Source organism: Ixodes scapularis, unplaced genomic scaffold (genome assembly GCF_016920785.2).
Source record: "Ixodes scapularis isolate PalLabHiFi unplaced genomic scaffold, ASM1692078v2 PGA_scaffold3__209_contigs__length_174095766, whole genome shotgun sequence".
NCBI classification, from domain to species: Eukaryota; Metazoa; Arthropoda; class Arachnida; order Ixodida; family Ixodidae; genus Ixodes; species Ixodes scapularis.
In genome coordinates, this window is record NW_024609868.1 from 157,514,747 (window position 1) to 157,536,568 (window position 21,822).

General features: G+C 44.3%; 1 protein-coding gene across 1 annotated transcript in view; it reads right to left on the minus strand.

Annotated features, from left to right (window-relative positions):
* Positions 1-21,822, minus strand: part of LOC115324003 — a 135,873-nt gene that overhangs the window by 98,502 nt on the left and 15,549 nt on the right. Inside the window, exons 5-9 of the mRNA XM_042292938.1 lie at positions 16,339-16,443; positions 12,861-13,056; positions 7,620-7,946; positions 4,271-4,356; positions 1,995-2,099 (exon numbers count right to left, since the gene is read on the minus strand). Of these exons, the coding sequence (XP_042148872.1) occupies positions 1,995-2,099; positions 4,271-4,356; positions 7,620-7,946; positions 12,861-13,056; positions 16,339-16,443 (819 nt within the window). The remainder of the gene's footprint in view (positions 1-1,994; positions 2,100-4,270; positions 4,357-7,619; positions 7,947-12,860; positions 13,057-16,338; positions 16,444-21,822) is intronic.

A 21,822-nucleotide genomic window follows, 5' to 3' on the forward strand; every position in this document is an offset into this window, starting at 1 on the left:
AGAGACGCGATCAAAAGCTTTTGCTAAATCCACTTGAACCATAGCCACTTAGTCTGCATGAGCACAACAGCTCTCTGGCTGCATCGACGATTTTGTACTTCGGAGGTTTCCTAATGTTTGTTTTTATTCAATCACGTATAGTCGGGTCGTCAGCCTATTTTTCCATAATGGCCGTCATCTGTACATGGATTTTGTTTATTAAAGTGTTCTTAATATATGTGTAGTGTTTTGGGAACGATGCCACGGTTTCTGCATCGCCTGCGCCTCAAGCGCAGTCGGTCCGAACAGCTCACCTGTGTCGATGCCACACGGCTGCCGATTCGTAATTCTTTCTTACTTAGTCTCTGTAGTCACGATGCGTCCTCTCATTTATACGTTTTATCCTGATGTGCGGGCGACTTGCCCAATGACACGTCTGCAACAGACTCACGATGCCTTTCTTGGTGAAAAAGACATTTTCGTCTGATTGTGTTTTTGTCCCATACTTTTATGCATCTGTGTACATGACAGTGCTCTGCTGCTCAGGCTACTTGGCTGTTTGCAGGCACGCAAATAAACGCCATCTGTCTGCCTGTCTGTCTGTCTATCTATCTGTCTATCTATCTATCTATCTATCTATCTGTCTGTCTATCTGTCTATCTATCTATCTGTCTATATATCTATCTATCTCTCAGTCTATCTATCTGTCTGTCTATCTATCTATCGGTCTATCCATCTGTCTGTCTATCTATCTGTCTGTCTATCTATCTGTCTGTCTATCTATCTGTCTATCTATCTGTCCGTCTGTCTATCTATCTGTCCGTCTGTCTATCTATCCGTCCGTCCGTCCGTCCGTCCGTCCGTCCATCTATCTATCTATCTATCTATCTATCTATCTATCTATCTATCTATCTATCTATCTATCTATCTATCTATCAATCTATCTATCTATCTATCTATCTATCTATCTATCTATCTATCTATCTATCTATCTGTCTATCTATCTATATATCTATCTATCTATCTATCTATCTATCTATCTATCTATATATCTATCTATCGATCTATCTATATATCTATCTATCTATCTACCTATCTACCTATCTATCTATTTATATATCTATTTATCTATCTATCTGTCCGTCCGTCCGTCCGTCCGTCCGTCCGTCTATCTATCTATCTATCTATCTATCTATCTATCTATCTATCCATCCATCTATCTATCTATTCAGGGATGCTGCCGTGTAACTCCGAGCAGCTTCTCGACCACGCCGACCGACTCCACCAACATCGCTTCAGCGCTTTTCGCAGCTCGTGTCCGTACAGGGTTCGTAAGCTGGACTCACGACGAGTTTGTGCCAGATTGTATACTGCCGAAATTGGCCAACGTCGCTCTTGAAGTTGGCGCTTCACAATGGCGGCGGTCAGAATTGTCGCCGGTTGTCTAGCATAGGGTCCAACTTAGAGACCCAGCACGCCACCATTTTCCATATGCAGTTGTTTTCAGGCAAGTCCGCGCGCAATGCATGGTGATTCAACGGCTTCGAAGCGGACGGCGTGAGATGGCCGCGAGCCCATCTCCACGCCAACGATGCCCACGCGCGCCGAATGCCGCCAGTCGCGTCGGCTACGCCAGGACGCCGAACTCCAGAGTAACGGATTTTCGCCAATGTACCTTCGCTGTACCACCCTCGGGGGCGCGCGCGCGTTACGTTGAAGAATACTCGCCCCTTTAGACCTCAAACCTGAGTTCGTGACTATATCCTCCGTTTCGAAATAAAAAAAGAAGTTGGGAGACAAGAAAACTGTTATTTTACTAACTATTTTTGTTATACTAGACATTTTTAACAGGATTAAGTGAATTGCCAAAAGTTATCTCATGAAATATTCGCATCAGGATATCCCTGTAGGCGTACCAACGAATGATCATAAATCAATCTGCATTGATTCATACGCTGTTCAAGTATGTCAAAGTGCGTTAAATATTGTAGTATAATACAAATAAATCTACTCACTTGCTCCTTCATCGGCCCGTGAACGTTTGTCAGAAGGTAGGAGGCGTGCAGTGATGGGAAGAAATCTTGTGAAAGGGGTGGACAAGATCCATTGCAGAGAGCAACCTGTGCAAAACACGAAAGTTAACTCAATGTCTTTGATTATAGGGACAAACCAGGGATCGCACCGGTTTGCACGTATTACATTGTTTCACTGACGTGGCAAAAATATTTACATGTGTATACTTATAAACCCCGAAGAAAAGGAACAAGATAATGACGTCTCCAATTGTGTTCTGTCCTTTTTTTATATTCCTTTGTTACCTTGTCTCGGAGTTTATACATAAAAGTGCGATCGCTTACTCGCTAGCCTTGGCTATGACCCCTATTTCAGATAGACGTATTTCAAGGCTCTAGCGCCAGACTAAACACCCTCAATTTCTTTGGAAGTGCAATGATTTTTTTTACTTAATTTTATTTATATGGAGACATAAATATGTTACGCTATAAATTAACGAAATACCATTTTATTTTAGAGCGCAGCTCTTAGGCGGCCGTTTCCGGCTTGAGCGGCGTCGGCGTCACCGTCTTCGTCGGTGTAACCGCGAGCCCCCCCCCCCCCCCCCCCCCCCCGATAACCTCGGGAGGACCTCTGTTTCTTTCGGGAGGACCTCGGGTTCCTTCGGGAGGACCTCGGGTTTCTTCGGGAGTACCTCGGGAAGACCTCGGGTTCCTTCGGGAGGACCTCAGGAGGACCTCGGGTACCTTCAGTAACCTCGAAGAGGGGGGGTCACGTGACTTCGGGGAGAAGGGGTCAAGTGACCCACCTTTTCCCGAGGTCACGTGACCCCTCCATGGTCACATGACCCCCCCCCTCAGTACCCTTCCCTCCTCCTCCTCAAGAGCTGCGCTCGAATTCGTGGTTATAGAAAGTTGTATACGACTTTCAGTTCTTAGAGCGCAGCTCTTAGGCGCTAGTTTCCGGCTTGAGCGGCGTCGGCGTCGGCGTCGCCGTCGCCGACGCCGACGCCGAGGCGACTCCCGCCCCCGAGGACCTCTAGAGCACCTCGGGTTCCTTCCGGAGGACCTCGGGTACCTCCGGTGCCTCCTCGGGTACCCCCCTCCCCAAGGTCACGTGACCCCCCCCCCCCCCCGTAAGTCAAGTGCCCTCCCCCCCCGAGATCACGTGACCCACCTTCCCGATGTCACGTGACCCACCTTCCCGAGGTCACGTGACCCCCTGTCACGTTCTTGAAGTGACAACGGGGTGAAGAGGAAGAAAAGGAGAAGGGCGAGGTGAAGACAAGTGGAGGGCACGAGGTTTGTGTGTCTCGAGCGGGAAAAGGCGAACGACTCTAGCGGACAACGCTCCCGGCAGCCCAGGCTACGCTCCTGAAAAACCCTGGCCTCGTCCCAGGAAAGGCAACACCGTCGAGCCGGAGCGACATCCGACAGCGCTTCCGCCAGCTCAGGCTACGCTCCTGAGAGATCCTGGCCCCGTCCCAGGGAGGGCAACACCGTCGAACAGGAACGGCATCTCATCTCTGACCACCATACCTTGCCGCACTGCTCAGAAACCCTGGCCTCTCCCCAGGAAAGGCAACACCATCAAGCCTGACGGACGACCGGTTGCCGTTGGCCCATCGCAAGCTTGCCAGGCTCAAGGATTTCACCCTGGAAACCGTGGCTCCGACACAAGCGAAGAAGGGTCGGCTTCGAATCCATCATTCCTCAGGAACTGTGCGTGAACTTCAGGCCCCGATCATACCACCAAGTTGATTGTGCTTCTAGAGACCTCTCTTATTTAATTCCATAATTTTTTTTTTAATTTCCTTCACGCTCATATTTTTTTGGGGTCTGATTTAATTGATTTCTTCCTTCTACTTTCGTGCGTCACTTCAGTCTCCAAAACGCCCTCGACTACTTGGAAGAACGTGACCCCCCCCTCCCCGAGGTCACGTGACCCCCCCCCCCCCCCCGGTGACCCCCCCGTCAGTACCGTTCCCTCCTCCTCCTCAAGAGCTGCGCTCTAATTCGGCGTTACAGGGAGTTGTAAACGGCTTTCACTTTTTTATTGCTCCGTTTAAATGAAGCATTTCGGAAAAGTACCAGGATCTATACATAAAGTTATGTTTCCTAGACGAGCCAATGTCTTTGTTGAATGTTTTTCTAAACATTATTTTTGTCAATAGTTGCATAGCAGAAATATATCAATTTACAAACTTTGATGTTCGTCGTCTATACGGGTCAAACGCTCTTAGAGCGCGTTTGGACTTGCTAAAACACTTAAAACTTACCAGAAAAATATCTGCAGATCCCACGGAACGCCAATTAACGTAAACTTTGTTTCGTCCCATAGACTCTGCGCTCACTTCTATAGGTTCTGAAAAAGAGTAGGCATAGGTAAAATATTTATTTAAAAACTGGACACGACATAGAACACCATAGTGCATTGCTACGCGTCTGTTAACTGCGATGTACGCGTAGTCTCTGCGAATGACGACGCTTAAAATGGGGTAGAACTACAGATAAAGCCATCGGTTTCACTCTAAGCATAACGTAGAAATTTTACACTTCATAATCAATGTTACTTTCTACTCTTTACTTAAACCTTAGCAATTTATTTTCTGCTTTTTTATTTGCCAAAACCTCAGGGCACATGGTACTCTTTGAAAACGTCAGTGCGTTTATTCCTGCAGATCACGGAGACAGGGAATCACGTCTAAAAGTAATTTAGAAAGCTTCCATCGGGCCATAAAACGCATACAACCATTAGACGAAAATGCTCTGTGCTCAAGGACAATGAGCGTGGCGTTTCTCTATCTCCTCTCGGCGCACATCGTTAGTCATTAGTCCCGTCGTAGCGGCAGTCCCAGCCCCACGGACACACCGTTTGGTTGGGGGCAAGTTGGGGCGCTCGGGCGCGAATCATGGTACGCGACATTTTCGCATCGTTGTTCCCCAGCTTAGGGTATGTAAATAGGCGCGTTTTTATCAGTAAGGTTGTTTGAATTGCTGGTTTCCTCATTCGCCGGGAAGAGAGATATCTCTCTCTCGTGTCAGTGTTTCCACATACCGTCTGCGTTCAATTGCCAAGTGTCTACAACGCATTGTGATGAGGTGTGAATATACGGGCATTATGGCTTTAGCATAGAGTAATTTTACATTCCTCTATAGTTTTCGCATATTCCAAGCACGCTTTCGACACTGTCCATCACCGCCCAACATTCCAGTTTGCTTCGTATCGGCGCGATAGGGGCTCCTGGCACCGTTTGCCGAAGGAGACGCAGGAGGCGCAGCGCCCACGCGTTGGGCGAGCAGGGCGGAACGCTGCGCGTTAACCGGCAGCGGAGCTCGCTCGCGCAATTAGAAACCTCTGCATTATGCGCCTAGAAACGTAGGAAGATGAGAAGACGAGAGATAGCTGCCTTTGTCTCCCCTGCACACGCAAAATTCGTTAGGACGCGAGAGTCAAACGCCGGAAGCCGGCGTTCCGTTTTTATGTGTCTTGATAAAAACGTTTCAGTCGACCACCACCACGCCTTTGAATTGTCACGTAAAAATAGGCAAGGTTTCTCCTTCTTCTGCGCGAAGGTATTTGTAGTTACACAACATGCTCCTTGTCTCATCTGTACATCAATTTGCCTAGAAGAAACTAGTTTAATGCAATGGCGTTGAGGAACTCATGTCGAGAAAAGACGGCGTCGGCATCGGCGTCGCTGAAACGAGAAACTCTTGATTGGTCGATTGGGTTATGACGTCACAGACACATGAATCGCGGGGGAATTTCAAATAGCCCACAACGCTCACGTCGAACGTGATGTCACTCGCAGAATGAAGGTGAGGTGATTAAAACATGACATGCAATGCGAATTAAAGGTTGCCGCATCTCTCAAATGATTTCCCTTTATAAATTAATTAATTTGCCTTAAAAAAATATTTGAGCGAATTTAGGTGTAGGCGGGATTCGTCTCCGCCTAACACACGCTACCGACTAGGCCACGTAGACACGCTTGCACGGCTCGGGAATGAGCGGGGTGTATATGTTCAGCTATCACGTTCCACTCACAAAGGCGAAGCCTAAGCGTCTTCCTGTAATTTTTTGCATCCCTTCTTCTTGCCATTATTGCCTGACATATTTTTTCACAAAGAAATTTGACATCGTTACAAGGACGTCATTAGCTTTAAGGGCTGACTTTAAGATAACAGAAAAGTAAACGTGTGAGTCCCTTAAGACATTAAATATAAGCTCTCAAGCGAAGCCAGGCACAATTTGAGAATACGGAACCAAAACTAACGTTAATAATAAAAAAAGCGAATTTAGTGCCTCTGCCGACTGCTTACGTGTCCTTCCACAACCTGGGCCGCTGAAGCCTAAGAGAGTATCCACTCTTTACGTTTACTACCGTACTCTGTGCATGGACTGCATATTTATATTGTTGATTTTTTTAGTGCTGTCGGTCCCTTCATACCGCACATCTACAGACGCTGACAGACGCTTCTTTGATACCGTAGCTCGTGCATGAGGCATCGCTAGAACGCCGCTTTCATAGCCACGTCTTGCGAGTGTTGCCGGACTTTTTAGACGGCAGCGGAATAGCAGACGCCCGAAGGCGAAAACGGACGCCGACGCGAGGCTTTCATGTCCGTACACGGACATTGCAGACGACGATAAACCGTGACGGAAAGCAGACGATGCCGGAGGCTATTTCGCGACTCCTCTTTGCGACTAGTAGGTGGTGTCGGACGGAAAAAAACTGGACGTACCAGAGTCGCAAAAGGAGGCACAAGGCTTCTTATCGTGTTTTGGCGAGCAGCCAAAAACAATTCATTACTAATGAGCTGGGCCACTAATCTGTGGACGGGGCTCAGACTGGGCAGTGACTTTGACCTAAATTACGACTCCTGGCTTAAATATTACGCGATTTCTTTTTATGTGTTAAATAGCAAAAACAAGGTAGGTGTGCCATGTATATCCTTTAAAAAACATATCTTGTGCCTTTTAGTTTCTCTTTAATATTCGCGTGCATTTTAAAACTTATGTTGGGTGAATGCAAAAATGTTCCAAAAGCCGGGTAAATTCATGATTGAAAAGGTTTACTCCGACTTAACAAATTAATAACAAAAGGTACAGACGTTTCGCCACCTATGCAGGTGGCATCTTCAATGTATACTGAAGATGCCACCTGCATAGGTGGCCAAACGTCTGTACCTTTTGTTATTCATTTGTTATGTTAAGTCGGAGTAAACCTTTTCAATTATGTTGGGTGATACATATAGTTCATACTAAAATATTATGCAGTTTCACGAATAATGAGAATAAAATGAAGCACTTAAGTTATTCTCTACGTAAACTTGAACGTGTTCACAATATCTTGGAAAACAAAGTCTTTCAAAAAGAGTCTAGAAGGCTTTAAATAGAAGAAACGTAAAAATGAATGATGTATATTTCAATTTATCACTAGGTGGAACCGTCACATTTTCTTCGCTTCATTATGATACTTTATATTTTACAAACAAGATAAGGCCACTTTTAAAACCAAAGAAATCAGATTCTAAATCTATGCATAATAAGATACGTTGACTACATTCATACCATATTCGGAAACTATGAACATGAGTGACATGCTTCTTACTAAAACCTACCACGTGGTACGGTGGTAACCTCTGTGCTGATTTCGGGCCCCACAATAACCGTGTTGTTTTCTCCTTTATTCAGCGCTGAAATGTATAGCGTGTAATATCGTCCAGGTTCAAGGGAAAGGTCTACCCAGTTTCTATCCTTATCAAATGAAATTATTCTCCAGTAGCCAAAGTCAGCTTGGCCATCACCATCTGTAGAACCTCCATGAAGTTTCCACCTCACACGATGACCGGCACCTTCTGCGTTCCGGTCCTCTGGGTCGGTAATTTCCAATGACATACCACCACGTTCTTTATAAAAAAATTCAGCGCTGATAGGACGAGGTGGAGCTGCAAAAAAAGGGTGTAGTTTAATACACAAAAATTTGCAGACATCTAGAATCAATCTAACATTATAATAATTGTAAATAAGTATGGGATAAGAAGTTAATTGTCTACAGTGTTGCCGGCCTCATTGCCGCGCTAAACATTATTTTTGATCGTGCATTTCAACATGCACCTTCGTATTTCCTCACTCCGGTGTAGCGGAGTAAAGTAACACTTTCAGACGCAAAAATGTTAAGTAAAGTCGACGTTACAAAATGTATTACCAAACAATACTCTTTTTTTTACAAAGCTCGAAGATAAATATTGCATTTAATAATGAAGGTAATATCATACATTCTATAGTCTCTACAGAAGGTACGTTGTTTGCATACATAAACTTCCCTTGCAGCCCAAGCGACTTCCGGCCGCTCTTTCTTTGCAATCCTGTCCAGCTTTCTTAGGTCACCAGCGCTGGATAGTAAAAATGCTACACGGACCAAAAAAGTGGGAGATTTAGCGAGGGCCTTCGGCTGTACAATTTAACGTCTTGGAGGAGGCAAGTTGGATAACAAGAAGATTAAAACAAATTTAACAGGTCTCGATTTTTTTTTCGCTCTCACTTGGAGAGCTGGTAGATAAGAGTTAAATCGACAATTCAAACAGCGATGTTAACGTAGGTTTTGTTCATTCTCTCTCTGAATCCGAAGTTCACTGGCACCTGAATGACTGGAGCACTGCCTGGTGGCGTTTGCAAAAAAAAAAAAACAAAAAAAAGGGTTCTTTCCTTCCTTCCGACAATATTCCGTCCATTAGTGGATGTCTTCAAAGCCTAATTTGGGGGTCAATTTTTTTTTTCAAAATAATATGGCCCCAATTGAAGTTGCGACGACAAGTCATATACGGGCTGAGATGTTCTGGACGTATACTGCTCCGCGAATCACAAAGCAACAAAAGTGTTTTTTATATTATAAGGTCACCACTAATTCCGAAGCGCCTTAGAACTTACCATTGAGTAAACGATACACAAGAATATACATGCATTAACCGGTGACCGTTTGGAACTGTATTTTCTACATCCTTTCTAGTTTTTTTTTTGTTGTAATCTTAAAGGCCCTGTCACACTGAGGCAACAGTTGGACAACTCTATCCGGCAACACGGGGAAGTCGTGTTGCCGGCGACCCTGTCACATCGAGGCAACGACAACAGTCGGGCAACATGCTGCTGCCGCCCGGCAACCGTGTTGCCCGATTTGTTGTCCGACAACCCTGTCACACCGCGCTGACGGCGAGGACAACACGGGGAACACTCCGCCATCTTGATTGTTTACCTTTGTTCGTGTGCGGCGCGGAATCGCTGGAAATGTGACTCTACAAAGTGCTAGTGCGTTCGAAGGGCCGGGAATTACCACGGTAAGACATCAACTAGTGACTGTGATTAGAAAACTTGACACAGGGAGTATTTTTCGCTCTTTATTTTATCGAAATGTTCTTCATTTGCTGACAAAGCAGATAGCCCTAACCGAGGAAAGGGACATCGGTGATGTATGTTCGGGATTTACGCCACCGTATGAAGTGATTCTGTCCGGTTCTTTCATGCAATTTCTATTTCTACTGTAAAATTGCGTTAGCACCGGCAGTACCCCAAAGCGTCTTTTGTAGCGTGGTGTTGAGCTGAACTGACAGTGCTTCAAAACTGCGACACCGACACCATCGGCCTTCATAACAATCGGTGAAATAAATATTTTTCAACGCTGTCTACTGGCCTACCGCTGCTACGTGATCGCTTCATTCGCCCAAAACGTCCTGGGTATTTTTAAAACAGATCAGGTGTCTGGTAGCGGCTGTTTCCAAGTTCCAAGCATCAACAATCATGATCAGAGTGGTCGTTTTATGCTTCGACTTTTTAATCATAGGTTTTCTGGATTATTTTTATTATACTTTATTAGTGGGTGAGTAGGCATGCCATTTTATTTCACTATCCGTAATTTGCGCTGGACTCTCGGGAGATCTAATTTCAAAACCAGTCTGAACGTTCACGACCGTAGCTGTGACCATTTCGAAAATCGCTTTCCGTAACTGCGCAGCAAAAAACATTAATCGAAAATATTTTAGCTGCACGCCAGCCCTAATTACTGTTAAATAACGTTTTCCAAGCCTTTGTTTGAGTAAGACTTTATTGATAGGGGACTAGCTCTACCATCGAAGCTATCTATGTTGTCGTGTTGCCGGCCCGAAATTCGCTCAGCCAGCGATCAGGGCAACACTCGTTGTCCAACACAAGTTGCCGCTGTTTTTGTTGCCGAAAGCTGTCATACCGAGGCAACATTTTAGTTGTCGTCCATGTTGTCGTGCTGTTGCCGCGGTGTGACAGCTTTGTCGGACAACACGGGGAGCGAGCAACAAGTTGCCCGACTGTTGGACAACGTGTTGTGTTGCTGTTGCCGTCGTGTTGCCTCAGTGTGACAGGGCCTTTAGGGTAACGCAGACAAGGACATTTCGCAGTTTTCGAGCGCTGCTATATCTTGTTGCTGTGTTGCAAGTGTAATAACGGGCGAGGGGCCTACACAGCCGACCTTTACTAACGCGTTTTGCATGTGCTCCAAGTCAATGCTAATTCTTTTTAACTTCGAAAAAAAAAGGTAATCAGGAGTAATAGTTGCTATCATGCTAAAAAACTAAGTCATACAAATGGCTAAATACTACGAAGCATTTTGCGTGACTGGAACACCTTACTATTTAAAGAGTAGACCTCGAGCCGTTGTCATTGTCTTAACTGAATAAAAAATGCGCCAAGAAAGCGAGAGTGAGAGGGGAAGAAGAGTGGGGACATCAGAACGACGAGCTCTGGTTGGAATGATTAGAGGGTAGACCTAAAGCTAGCAGCTTTTGTTTCCTCTGCACTCGTCGAACGCAATAGAACGCGAAACACCGGTGTCCGGCGCTTGGCTTCCGTCCGCAAACGCGTTCGGCGACTGCAATGGAGACAAAGGCACCCAGTTAACAGTGCAGCTTGGGCGAGTTGGTGGAGCATTGCGGGTTGAACAATTGCGGGTGAGCGGCAAGTCTACAAAGTTGCACCATCCCAAGCCAGCATGGTGATCAGGGGACCAGGGAAATTATTGAGGCCGAAAATATTGCTAGACTTGAAGATAAATGTGTCAGTACTCCACCTCTCACGTTGTCAGAAAAATCGTTAGTTTACTTGGTTACAACGAATGTGTATTGTTGTTACGATGGGCCAGCTGAACAAAGATACCACGCATAAAAAAGCACACTTCACACTGCCAGCAGTGTGGATGGTGTTTTTTCTGCGTGGTGTCTTTGTTGAGCTGGCTCATCGTAAGAATGACGGAACTAGCTCAGCTTAGACCCGTGTAATGTGTTTTTTCTTGTGCATTGGCCACAATGATATAATTACGACCAGTGTGTGTGTTGGTTTAACAGACGAAGAAGGCAAATATGAAATAGAAAATAGAGTTGTAAACTTTGGCGTGGTACGTATGTCGTGTGTTTGCCCAAATACTACTGTGCGTGTGATGTTTGTGCGCTGGGAAGTCAGCACATGCAGCTAGCTTTAGTCTACACAATAATCATCCAAACGAAAGCTCGGCGTTCTGAAGGTCCCCTCGAGCTCTCGTCTCCTCCTTATCCTCAGTTTCTCGGCGAATAACATTTATTGGTGTATTAGCGCATTGCCATAGTTTTAAAACCTGAACGGCTGAAGGTCTAATATGGGTTTAACCTCTTCCTGTGCCTGTTTAGTCTGAGCTATGAATGGATATACCGTGTTAGTTAAAGGAGTCGTTGGTGTTTTGAAGGTACCGTATACTTCGTGTTTTTACACTTTAAGAAATGCCTGCGCGTCTACTTACCCGCAAAACACTCGAAGAGCCAATCCCTACAATCTACTAAATCAGGTTAGCGGATAATGAGGCGGAACATCTGTTTAGACCTCAAAATGAAGTCTGCGCCTTGGCATTACGCAATGCAAGCATGATGCTTTGCATTGCGTAAATCCCACAGCGCAGACTTCATTTTTAGGTCTAAACGGATGTTTCGACCGATCATTCGCTGAGCTGATTTCGTAGATCGCAGAGATTGGCTCTTGGAGTATTTTGCGGGTAAGTAGACCCGCAGACATTTCTTAGAGTGTAACGTGCAAAAATAAATTTCTTTGCAGGGGCGACCAAATATGGGGAATTTTGCGTACGTTTTTATTTTTAGAGAGCCTTAATGAAAGGTAAACAAAATAATTGCGTAAAATCGCTACACACGGCGGCCGTCTTTTGATGAACGGCCTCTGATCGGCGCAATGACCGAGAGATGGCAATAGCTGCCATAAGCTGTTGGAACAACCGATTTCGCCCGACGAGGAAAGTTGCTACTTTTGTGTTCATTCAGAATGTTTTAATATTAAAATAACAGGCTTATGACCTACACCGTGATATCTCGTGGCTCAAGTTATTTTCAAACAAAGTCTGATTGGTCGATGCCGAGCAAAGCGCCCGTTTTATTTCATCTAATTTAACACGCGGTCATCTGTTTGGCATTTGCGCCAATAAGACACTTTTATTTGACAGACGGCAGCTGGAGTTATCAAATTCACTTTCGTCATTATTTACAGTTTCCTCAGCTAAGTCAATTCTTTTATATTCTGAGGCCAAAAATACACGTTCGAGATTAGACATATTTATGCGTTGCCTCAAATCACTAACAGGGTACATGCTGATACTTTTTTTTTTTAATTTAATGAAAAATGGGCTGCGCGTCTACTTTGCCTTTTGGCTTCTGTCCGCCCTAAACATTACGCTTTTATTACGTAAACTGCCCACGCAGTTGATAACTGCGATCTAAAATTTTAAATCCGCGAATAGATATGCGGATTTAATTTTAGTTAATCGTCCGAAAAGTCAATGTATAATCAAGAACAATACTCACTGTTCTTCATTTTCGAAACCATTTTTGTCACAGCGTGACTGCATTTTCCCATATAACAGCTGGCCATGCTAACCGATGGGTTTGTTAGCAGAAAAGGCGTTTCGATGAGGACGTTGTTCTCTTTTGACTCCTCACCGCTTCCGTCAACTTTTACGAGTACGTAGTTGATTTGAAGCCTTTCATACATTTGTCGAATCTGGGAGAAATGAGTCGTTTTGCGTATCATTGCCATGCTTAGCGCAACATTGCTTTCAACGTCGCAAAAAATAATGAGCGTGATCTTCTATGTCACGGTTCGGGTAATTCAATTAAAAAAAAACAAAAAACCTTCGAGTTGTCATTTGCAGCTTTATAATACCTGAGTCCCACTAGGGTTACATGTAAAAACAACAGGCACCGGCAAGCCACATTGGAGAGCAGCTTGCAAGCGTGGGTACCTTTACCAGGCTTGCGATCTCCGGTGCTCCGCCAGCAAAGAGCACGTATTTCAAGCTCTTCAAATCGACCTTCGCTTGCATGTGGCAGGTGCTTGTGGCTGGTCGGTGTCGGTTGTTTCCGTTTGTCGCTCTGGTGCTACACGGGCATAAGCAATTTTCTATGAAGGATATAAGACTTTGTTCACGGAAGACCTAGAATCAGCATGATTTTGAAGTTTCAGAATTTATGTTGCCTGCATAACACCTTCACAATGGTGACTACCGTGTATTACGTGCGTGCCTGCCGTGTACTGCGAACACAACCGTTTGAGCCCAAACAAAGGGGGCATGTATCCCGAGGCACCGGGAGGGAAAAGCCGAGGTGCGAGTCACCGAGAAGCCAGGAACGCCTGCGACCCACAAACTAAGCGCAAACACAAAGCAGTCAAAGTATTTGTCATTACGCCAACTGACTGTATCTTAAATATTTCAATAAATATATAGCCGCATTATCAAAAATTAAAAGGGTACATCATAATTGGGACAAGGATAAGATCTATGCAACAAAAAGGGATATGAAAGGCTGAGCGACATCGGAACAAACGAAACCGCGGTAACGTGAATGATGCTCCACCTCAAGCCAAAAAACAAATGCCTCGCATCGGAAGAAATTGAAGACTTCTATTATAAATCGGAATGGTCTTTGTACATCGAGAGGATTGCAACGTTATTTGCTGAGAACTACATTACGGAATCAAAGCGAGTCGATGGTCTCTCTTTCGTCGGACGATATATGTACGTACTAATACAAAACTTGTAAGCACTTGCCAAACCAAGCACCAAGTCCTACGTACTGATCGTTCAACTAAAGGAGAACCGCATTATTAGGACGCAAGATAGAAAAAAAAAAAAAACTTTCATCCTTTTCACCCTTGTGAAGAAGGAAGAGCAGCGGAGCTGTAGCTTCTGTTCTCGGTGGTGGCTTTCCAGGCGAGCAGTCTGCTCTTTCGCAAGGGAATCTGAAGCGCCCGAGGAAGTCCAACTTTAGGCGATAGCGGCCTCGCAACGGTTGCAAAACCATTCGCGCTGCTGCGCACATCACCGCTCGTTCCGTTCCCACTCTTCTGCCTCCGAAGAAATGCCGCGCTCTCTGAGCGACGGTCGGCAAGCGCAACCGGCAAACACAACTCTCTGGACAGCTACCACCACCTAGGAGCGACGGCGGCAACCAGAGTTTTGTGTCGACATTTCTTTGCGGGGGACACGATCTTTGGGGAACTAACCCTTAACAGCTCGGCTGTAAAAAGAAAAAAAATCTTTGAACAGTACAAATTTATCAGGTGAAGCAGCTAGGATCCGGGACCATCGCAGACTGCGTAGCTGCGCTCAAAGATCAACGCATCTTCGGTGTTTCATTCAAAGAGCGAATTTAATGCCGCATTTACACTTGCGGATTTTCGGGCAAATTCGCGAAGGCGGGAGTGAATTTTCGATGCGGGTGGCGAAATCAACTCGCCGCTTACGGAAAATCTAGATATGGGTCCTGGACAGATCCCGGTTTTCCGCCGGCGACGAATCGATTAGGCCACATGGCTCCAAAATCCACTTACCTCGTGTGTGGATCCGCCCTCAAATGAGGTAGTGTAATCGCGCCATAAGACAAGCTTCTGTTTACAGCATTAGGGACAGGAAATCTTTCAAAAAGCTGCTGACTGAACCAATGCTGACACTCAAAACAGCGGTGGATCTTTCCACTTTGATGGAGGTAGCCATGAAAATTTCGAAGGAAAGAAGGAGCGATACCGAGACCCAAAATGATGTCAATCGCTTGGCGCACAGGTGAAGATACATGACGTCCCTTCAGGAAAAGGCGAGCAAGGAAGAAAACAAAAACCTCACACAAACAAGATTTGTAAAATTCATGTCACCAATGCGGCAAAACCAACCACAACCCTGAGAACTGATTTAAAAAGAACAAGATTTGTAAAATCTGCGGAAGAACAGGCCACTTCCCAATGGTCTGCGGTGAGGGAGACGGGATCATCAATATATAACATCCTATATATAGAGGGTGTCCTATCTTGTGAACAAACACTGGCCAAGTGTCTGTCCGTCATTTTTCGTCCTTTAGCTCCAGGGCTTCCATTTCCAGAACCGAAAACAGTTTGGTGTCGATAGGCTTCTCTTTACAGGCTCAGGAAGGAGCATTTTCCGTGTTCGGTATAATTATGTTCTTAATTACTTTTCAGTAGTGACCATATGCCTCACGAAATTGAAAGGAATGGTCTCAAGTACAAACCTTTCTGGGTATCATCTCAAACTAATAAATTAATGCATTTTTTTTTATAAAAAGAGGAGGCACGTGCAGCATTTCATTGAGGTTTGATAAACCACGCCACCGGCCCTCCCCACGTTGACGAACTGCGCAACCATGGCCTCGCCTCCTTCGGTTGAAAGAGGAAAGTGCGGCTCAAGGCGCCGAAAAGAAACGACGTGCTGTTCGAATGGCCATTCCAGATTAAGCGTTGAATCTTATCGCCCCCCACCCTCCCACGTCCCCCCACCTTCGGTCATACGAAGAATGCGTGGCGACGCGCGTTATCTACGCATTTTACCTACCAGGCGACAGGAGTACTGGCAAGAAAATTTGTTTTGATGGGAAATCGAAACTCCAAACGCATTAAAATTAAGTGTATTTTTCTTCATTTTTTTTAATTATACAATGCAGCGCGTAATTTTTTTTTTTTCAAGCGGTTTGTAGGGTTTTAATGATTCTCAGGAAGTTTGTAGTTGAAACAAATTCCTTTATACTTCTAAACTAAAAATATTAATACGGAAAAGTGAATACCAATCTAGTTATACCTTTCGCTGCTATTTTTTCTAGACGAGCCCTTTGGAAAAGACCAATGCGACATGAACCTTTTTTTGGCACTCTGGTACTTTTTGTAGGAACGATTTTCTGGAGTTTCGTGAAAAGCCCTAGATCTACTACATATATAAGGTTTCACTACATGATATACCGTCGACTGTTACAGATTTATAAAAAATATGTGATTACGAACCTGTTCTTCCAAGGAGCCGTGGACGTACGTTAGGAGATACGAGGCATGAAGTGACGGTACGAACTCTCTTGAAAGCCGCGGACAAGATCCATTGCAGACAGCCACCTGGGAAAATAAATTAGTGACTGAGTAGCACAAGCAAAGAATTTTATAGACATTTTAAAGCAAGTCCAAAGACTAAATATAGAAAGGTACTTTACTACAATTATGATTTATTATTTTATACCTATATATATTGTTTTAATTCTTAAATAGTCTGTTTCAGAAACGCCAGGATACCTACACTAATGCCGTCGATGAAGGATCAGTTACACCGCCAGGGGGACATACACTCTAAAAAAATCCGTTCTTGAAAGGTTCTTCGCCGCCCCAAGAACTCTTTTTCCTCGTGAAGAACTGTTTTCGCTTAAACAGTGTCGCCCCCTGGCGTACCAGAGAGGCGACCGGGCGATGAAGAACGTTTGCCTGGAAAAAAGTTCTTCATAACGTGTTTTTTTTTTTTTTCTTGTTTTCGAAGAAGCGGTTGCTCGCGAAGGAGTGCCGGTGGTGCCGCTGCGCCGCGCCGTTTGCCTGCGTGAGATTCTGTCAAGGCGAAAGTAACGGCGGCCAACAATTCGGGGTTCGCTGTTTACTGCTTCGACCTGGTTCTGTCGGCGGCATTCAATGGATGCGGTCACTGTGCGAGAACATAATGATGTGTCAAGATGGAAGCTCCAGGACGTGTCAGATTGGTTGACAAAGCAGAACCTTGGAGACTTCGCCCAGAGATTCGAAGGTAAGCAGAATTCTCCGTCCTCTTCGTTTGTGTTGGTTGGCGGCGCCGGTTTCGTCTCGCGTTTCCAGTTTCCAAGTTGAGTGCCGGTAACGGTGGCTGATCGGGGTCTCGATGGCGCTATCCTTCCATACTTCCACGTGCACGCGAATATTTTTTTTTATGAAACTTGTAGTGCAGTGTGGATATTTGGACATGTTTTGTGAGCGAGGAAGTGCTTCCGGGTCTTTCGGCGATTGGTGAGATGTGTCGTCGTTTGTGCGATTTCAGCATGAGTGGATAGGAGTGTTCAAAGTTTTCGCAGTGCTACCACATCGGGAGTCATCTGACAAATCATGTCCAGATAGCTCATGGTGACCCGGACTTTAATTCTGTTTGCAAGTTGGATGAGTGCTCTCCGTCTGGACGATATTTTATTGCACCTGAGAGCTTCAGGAAGCACATGAAACGTAAACATGTCGAGGGAGGTTCTGGGGAACCAGAAAATGGAAAAAGTGTGGGGGTGATGCATGCCACTGCTTTATGGTCGTCCCCCTCCCTCCCCCCCCCCCCCATCTTCACACTCTTTATACTATATTTGTGTACACCATCAGAATAAAAGGGTAGAAAATCGTGGTATAACTTCTGTCATTAACATATATAACATATGTGTATGATATAATCTGTATGTGCAATATTTTATCTCCTTTTATGCAGAAGAGGTTGATGGGAAGACGTTACTAAACTTGTCAGTGTGGCCACAGAGATATACTCTCCCATAATTTCCCTCGCTACGGTTACAGAGGCTGTGTGAAAAGAGTGAACTGTTCCTTCAACCACAGCGAAATGAAGCACGAACAAAGTTGGTCGCTGTGTTGGCAGACGACATTCTGAGCAAAACTCCGAAAGCAGCAGCAATTGAAGTCCTCACTTATATAGCTTAAAATAGAGGCTAACATTTGTTGTTTTTTCTTTCCAGAACGCCAAGTCGGTCTTAGCTAGATGATGTCATGCGTGCCCACCAAGCGGCATACCCCTTCCTGGCCGACTCCACTGGACGCTGCGTAAGATTTACAAGAAGTTGTTTTCATTCTGACAATTGAAATGCTTGTATCGAAGTTCATTATCTGCATTGTAACAGGCTTGCTACTCATCAGTCTCACTGTAGGATTCGCTGCGACACAGCCTTATTAACAAAATGAAAAAAAAAAGGTTGCTTCTTATGCATCTGCCAGAAGTTCAGCAAAACAAGCAAAACTATGGCAAAGGTGGTGGGCGAAAGCGAAAGGAAAAACGCCAACGCAGTGACTGTATTCAAAAATACAAAAGGACCATCGTAAGTTTGTTATAACCTGGTTCTGATACAGTTAAAAGAAATAAAACTAATCTGGAAGCTGGAACTGTTCTTAAATAGTTATTCAGCTAAATGTAGTTATGTAATTGCTGCATCATATGCTTCAAAGTGCTTAGCCTGTTACATTTTACCAAAATGAGAGGAATCTTTATACAGTTTTCAGTTGCCCGTCTAGAGAAATGGTTAGAAGCTTGGAAATGACCTTACCGAATTCGGCTTGATTGTTTTTAAAAGGCCTATTTATTGTTCGCATGCAGATTCTTGTTATGAAGTCTTAAATATACGACATTGATATTCACTATCAAATGACGAAATCTTTGTGTTATTATAACCTTTAGAACTGTAACAAAACATCACTTTGAGTACTCAAAATGTTTCTATTTTTACATTATCTTATTTTAGTGGTACGTACTGTTAGCTTTACTTTTGATTCCGTACCTAAAACCACCATTTACAGCAGTTCATACTATCCATCATCACTCAGGCTGTTGTTGCCATGTCTGGTGCTTCTATGTGCAACTAAGCAGATAGTGCTTTGTTCGAGAGAATCAAACTTGTCAAGCAATTGATGTTAACAAAAGGTTGCACAGGAGTGGGAGGGCAAAGTAGATAGTGTTTTAGTTGAGCATGCCAACACATTAACCGTATGATAATATTCACAGTGGTAAGAACAAAGACGAAGTTTTTGCTTACATGCCAATACATCTTTTAGCTGCTCTTAAACGTACTTTTGGCTACTCCTAAATGGACTTCTGACTACTGCAACAGGTGCTCCAAACTTCAAAGTGACTTGAACGAATCACATTGCTGTAAACGTAATCTGTAAAAGTCACAGTTGCATGGCTTGTCAGATAAATCAAATACTTTCTGGTTGTCTCTCGGTTAAATCTCTTTTGTTGCATTGAACTGCCTTATGATAGCTAAAATATAGAGTGCATATAACTTGATCTATTTAGACCCGTGCGCCCACTGTTTAAATTACAATTTTTTACATAACATAAAATAAGGCTTGCTGGAGTTCGTCTGGTACACAACTTTGTTCTTCAAATGTCATATTGTGTGCATGGCACTGACTTTTTTTTTTTCAGGTTCCACATCATGACGTAGAAGGTACCGACAACTGTGCAGACCACGTAGAGATTATGGCTGCTGAATGCTCCAAGGCTGCAACAGATGTGAAGCTCTTACTTCAAATAATGGCACAGACGTCACAGGCAAGGAGGGTAGACATCGCTGGCAAGACCACCACTGACGTTATTTAGCTGTACCCGGCCCTCTGCATTCCCGAAGTGGTAATTTTAACGCCTTTTCCACTAAACTTTCAAAGCAATAGACAGCCTAAATGGTGAATCAGTTTTGTCTGGTTTTGAGTTACTTCAAACCTAAAAAGGGTATACCAAGAGACTCAGGCACTGTCTAAATCCAGCTAACAGCCTGGTTTGCAGCTGTCTACTTGCAGTGCCGTTGTGCTCTTTGTCTGGGTTTAACACCTGTTTGTGCCATGCGCCCTCGCAGTGTGTGGTTGGAGAGGGGCATCATGAGAAGGAAGGGGCCAGAAGTCTTGTTTTGCCGCAATTCCATTTTTCCTGCTTCCACACCTGAGTGGTTGCCTCGTCCATCTCGTCTCCAAGATAGCATTTTTATCCATAAAGTATACCTCAACAAGAAAGGGTTTTGAAGTTTTTCCATGTCAGTTTTTGTTTTCTTTTGTTAGTGGTCAAATAATAGATCTGAGCTCGCTAACGTGCCACATATGAAATCAGACATCTAGAACGTTGTCTCCATTTTCTCAAGCCCGAAATTTCAGTGTCTCATTTCAGTGTTCCACTAGGCCGTGTTTTATTTGATCTATATTTTAAGCACAGAAGCATTCTACTCATGTGCTAAGTTTCAATCTATTCATGTTCAATAAACGTCAGTATGTTTTTTTTGTGAATAGCGGTATCTTGTTTTCATTTCACCATTGACAGGTATGACATTGCAGAGCATCTCTATTGTTTCTCCTACCTCTATTCCCTATACCTCATACTTGGTCTTGACAAGAGTGTCAACGACGAATGTGTGCTTGAATACCCATCCAAGCCAGTGGTTCTGCAATAGATGTAGTGCCCCAGAAAAGGAGCCTTGTCGTTCAAAGCCTGTTTTGCACGTCTGTTGACGTTTACAAAACGTCTAGGTGATGTATATTGCCTCTTTGAACAGTTCGAGACAGTCGATAAAGAGCGGTTTACAAAAGAGCTACTCTACACCTAAATGTGCTGCCCAAGCCACTTTTTGCGAATAAGTTATTCAAGTTAACTGGAAAGTGGTCTTTGCAACAAACATTTCATTGAAAAGGTTCATAATAGAAAGCTCTCTCTGTGAAAAGTAACTTAAAAGTTAGGGGTGAGCAAGTAGTGGTTGAAATGAAATCCTTTGTAGTTTTTTTTAGTTCTCTCTCGGATGGAACGGTTTTTCATCAAATACCTTTGCAAGCTTCTTACAAGCTCTTTCAATTGACCCGTAGCTCATGAAAAACCTTTATTGAGTTTTTTAGTGTCTAAGGAAATAACAGTTCTAAATAACCTTTCAAGGGAACTTTACTGTTGGGGTGTGCGAATACCCCTGGGTTAAAACAGCGCAGCGATATTTCAAGATTCAAGAACTCCCCTGTACACAATGACTTCCATTGCAGTGTTGAACCTAGAAATATCGCACTTCTTTTTGAACCGAGGGGGTATTCGCACACCCAACATAAAAGTTCCCTTGAAAGGTTATTTAGAACTTATTTCCTTAGACCCTAAAAAAAAAACTCAATAAAGGTTCTTCAAATTATTAACTGGTTACTTAAAAAAGAGCTTATAAGAACCTTCCGAGGGTACTTGATGAAAAATCGTTTCATCCGAGAGAGAACTAAAAAGAACTGTTTCAGCAACACAAGGGCTGGAAAGAACTTTCTAAACGTTCCTCACGAAGAGCTGTTCCATTGAAAAGAGAACTTAAAGGGGCGGTGCAACGATTTTATGATTAAAAGAATTTGCATCTCGTCATTTTTACGTTGTTTATCGTGTCCCAGAGGATAGAGAAAACACCTCCTTCGTTAAAAATGTCGCGATTCGGCTGCATCATCGCAAAGCAAAAGTCGAGCGTTTTCCCCCACCTGCAGCCCCAAGTGACAGCCGAAGGAACTACGGCGGAAAGATTACGTGACCTCGCTCGGCTCTAAGCTGCAGCATAGCGCCCGCTAATGTACGCAGAGAGAGGGAGGGGAAGCGTCCTCCGAGATAGCACACGGGAAGCTACACGGCACTCCGAATGCCGTCACTGGGAGTGCGACCAGGTGTGACCCTGAAGACTGGGGTTGAGTTGAGGGGTGCCCGAAATGCCGATCTTTAGCTTT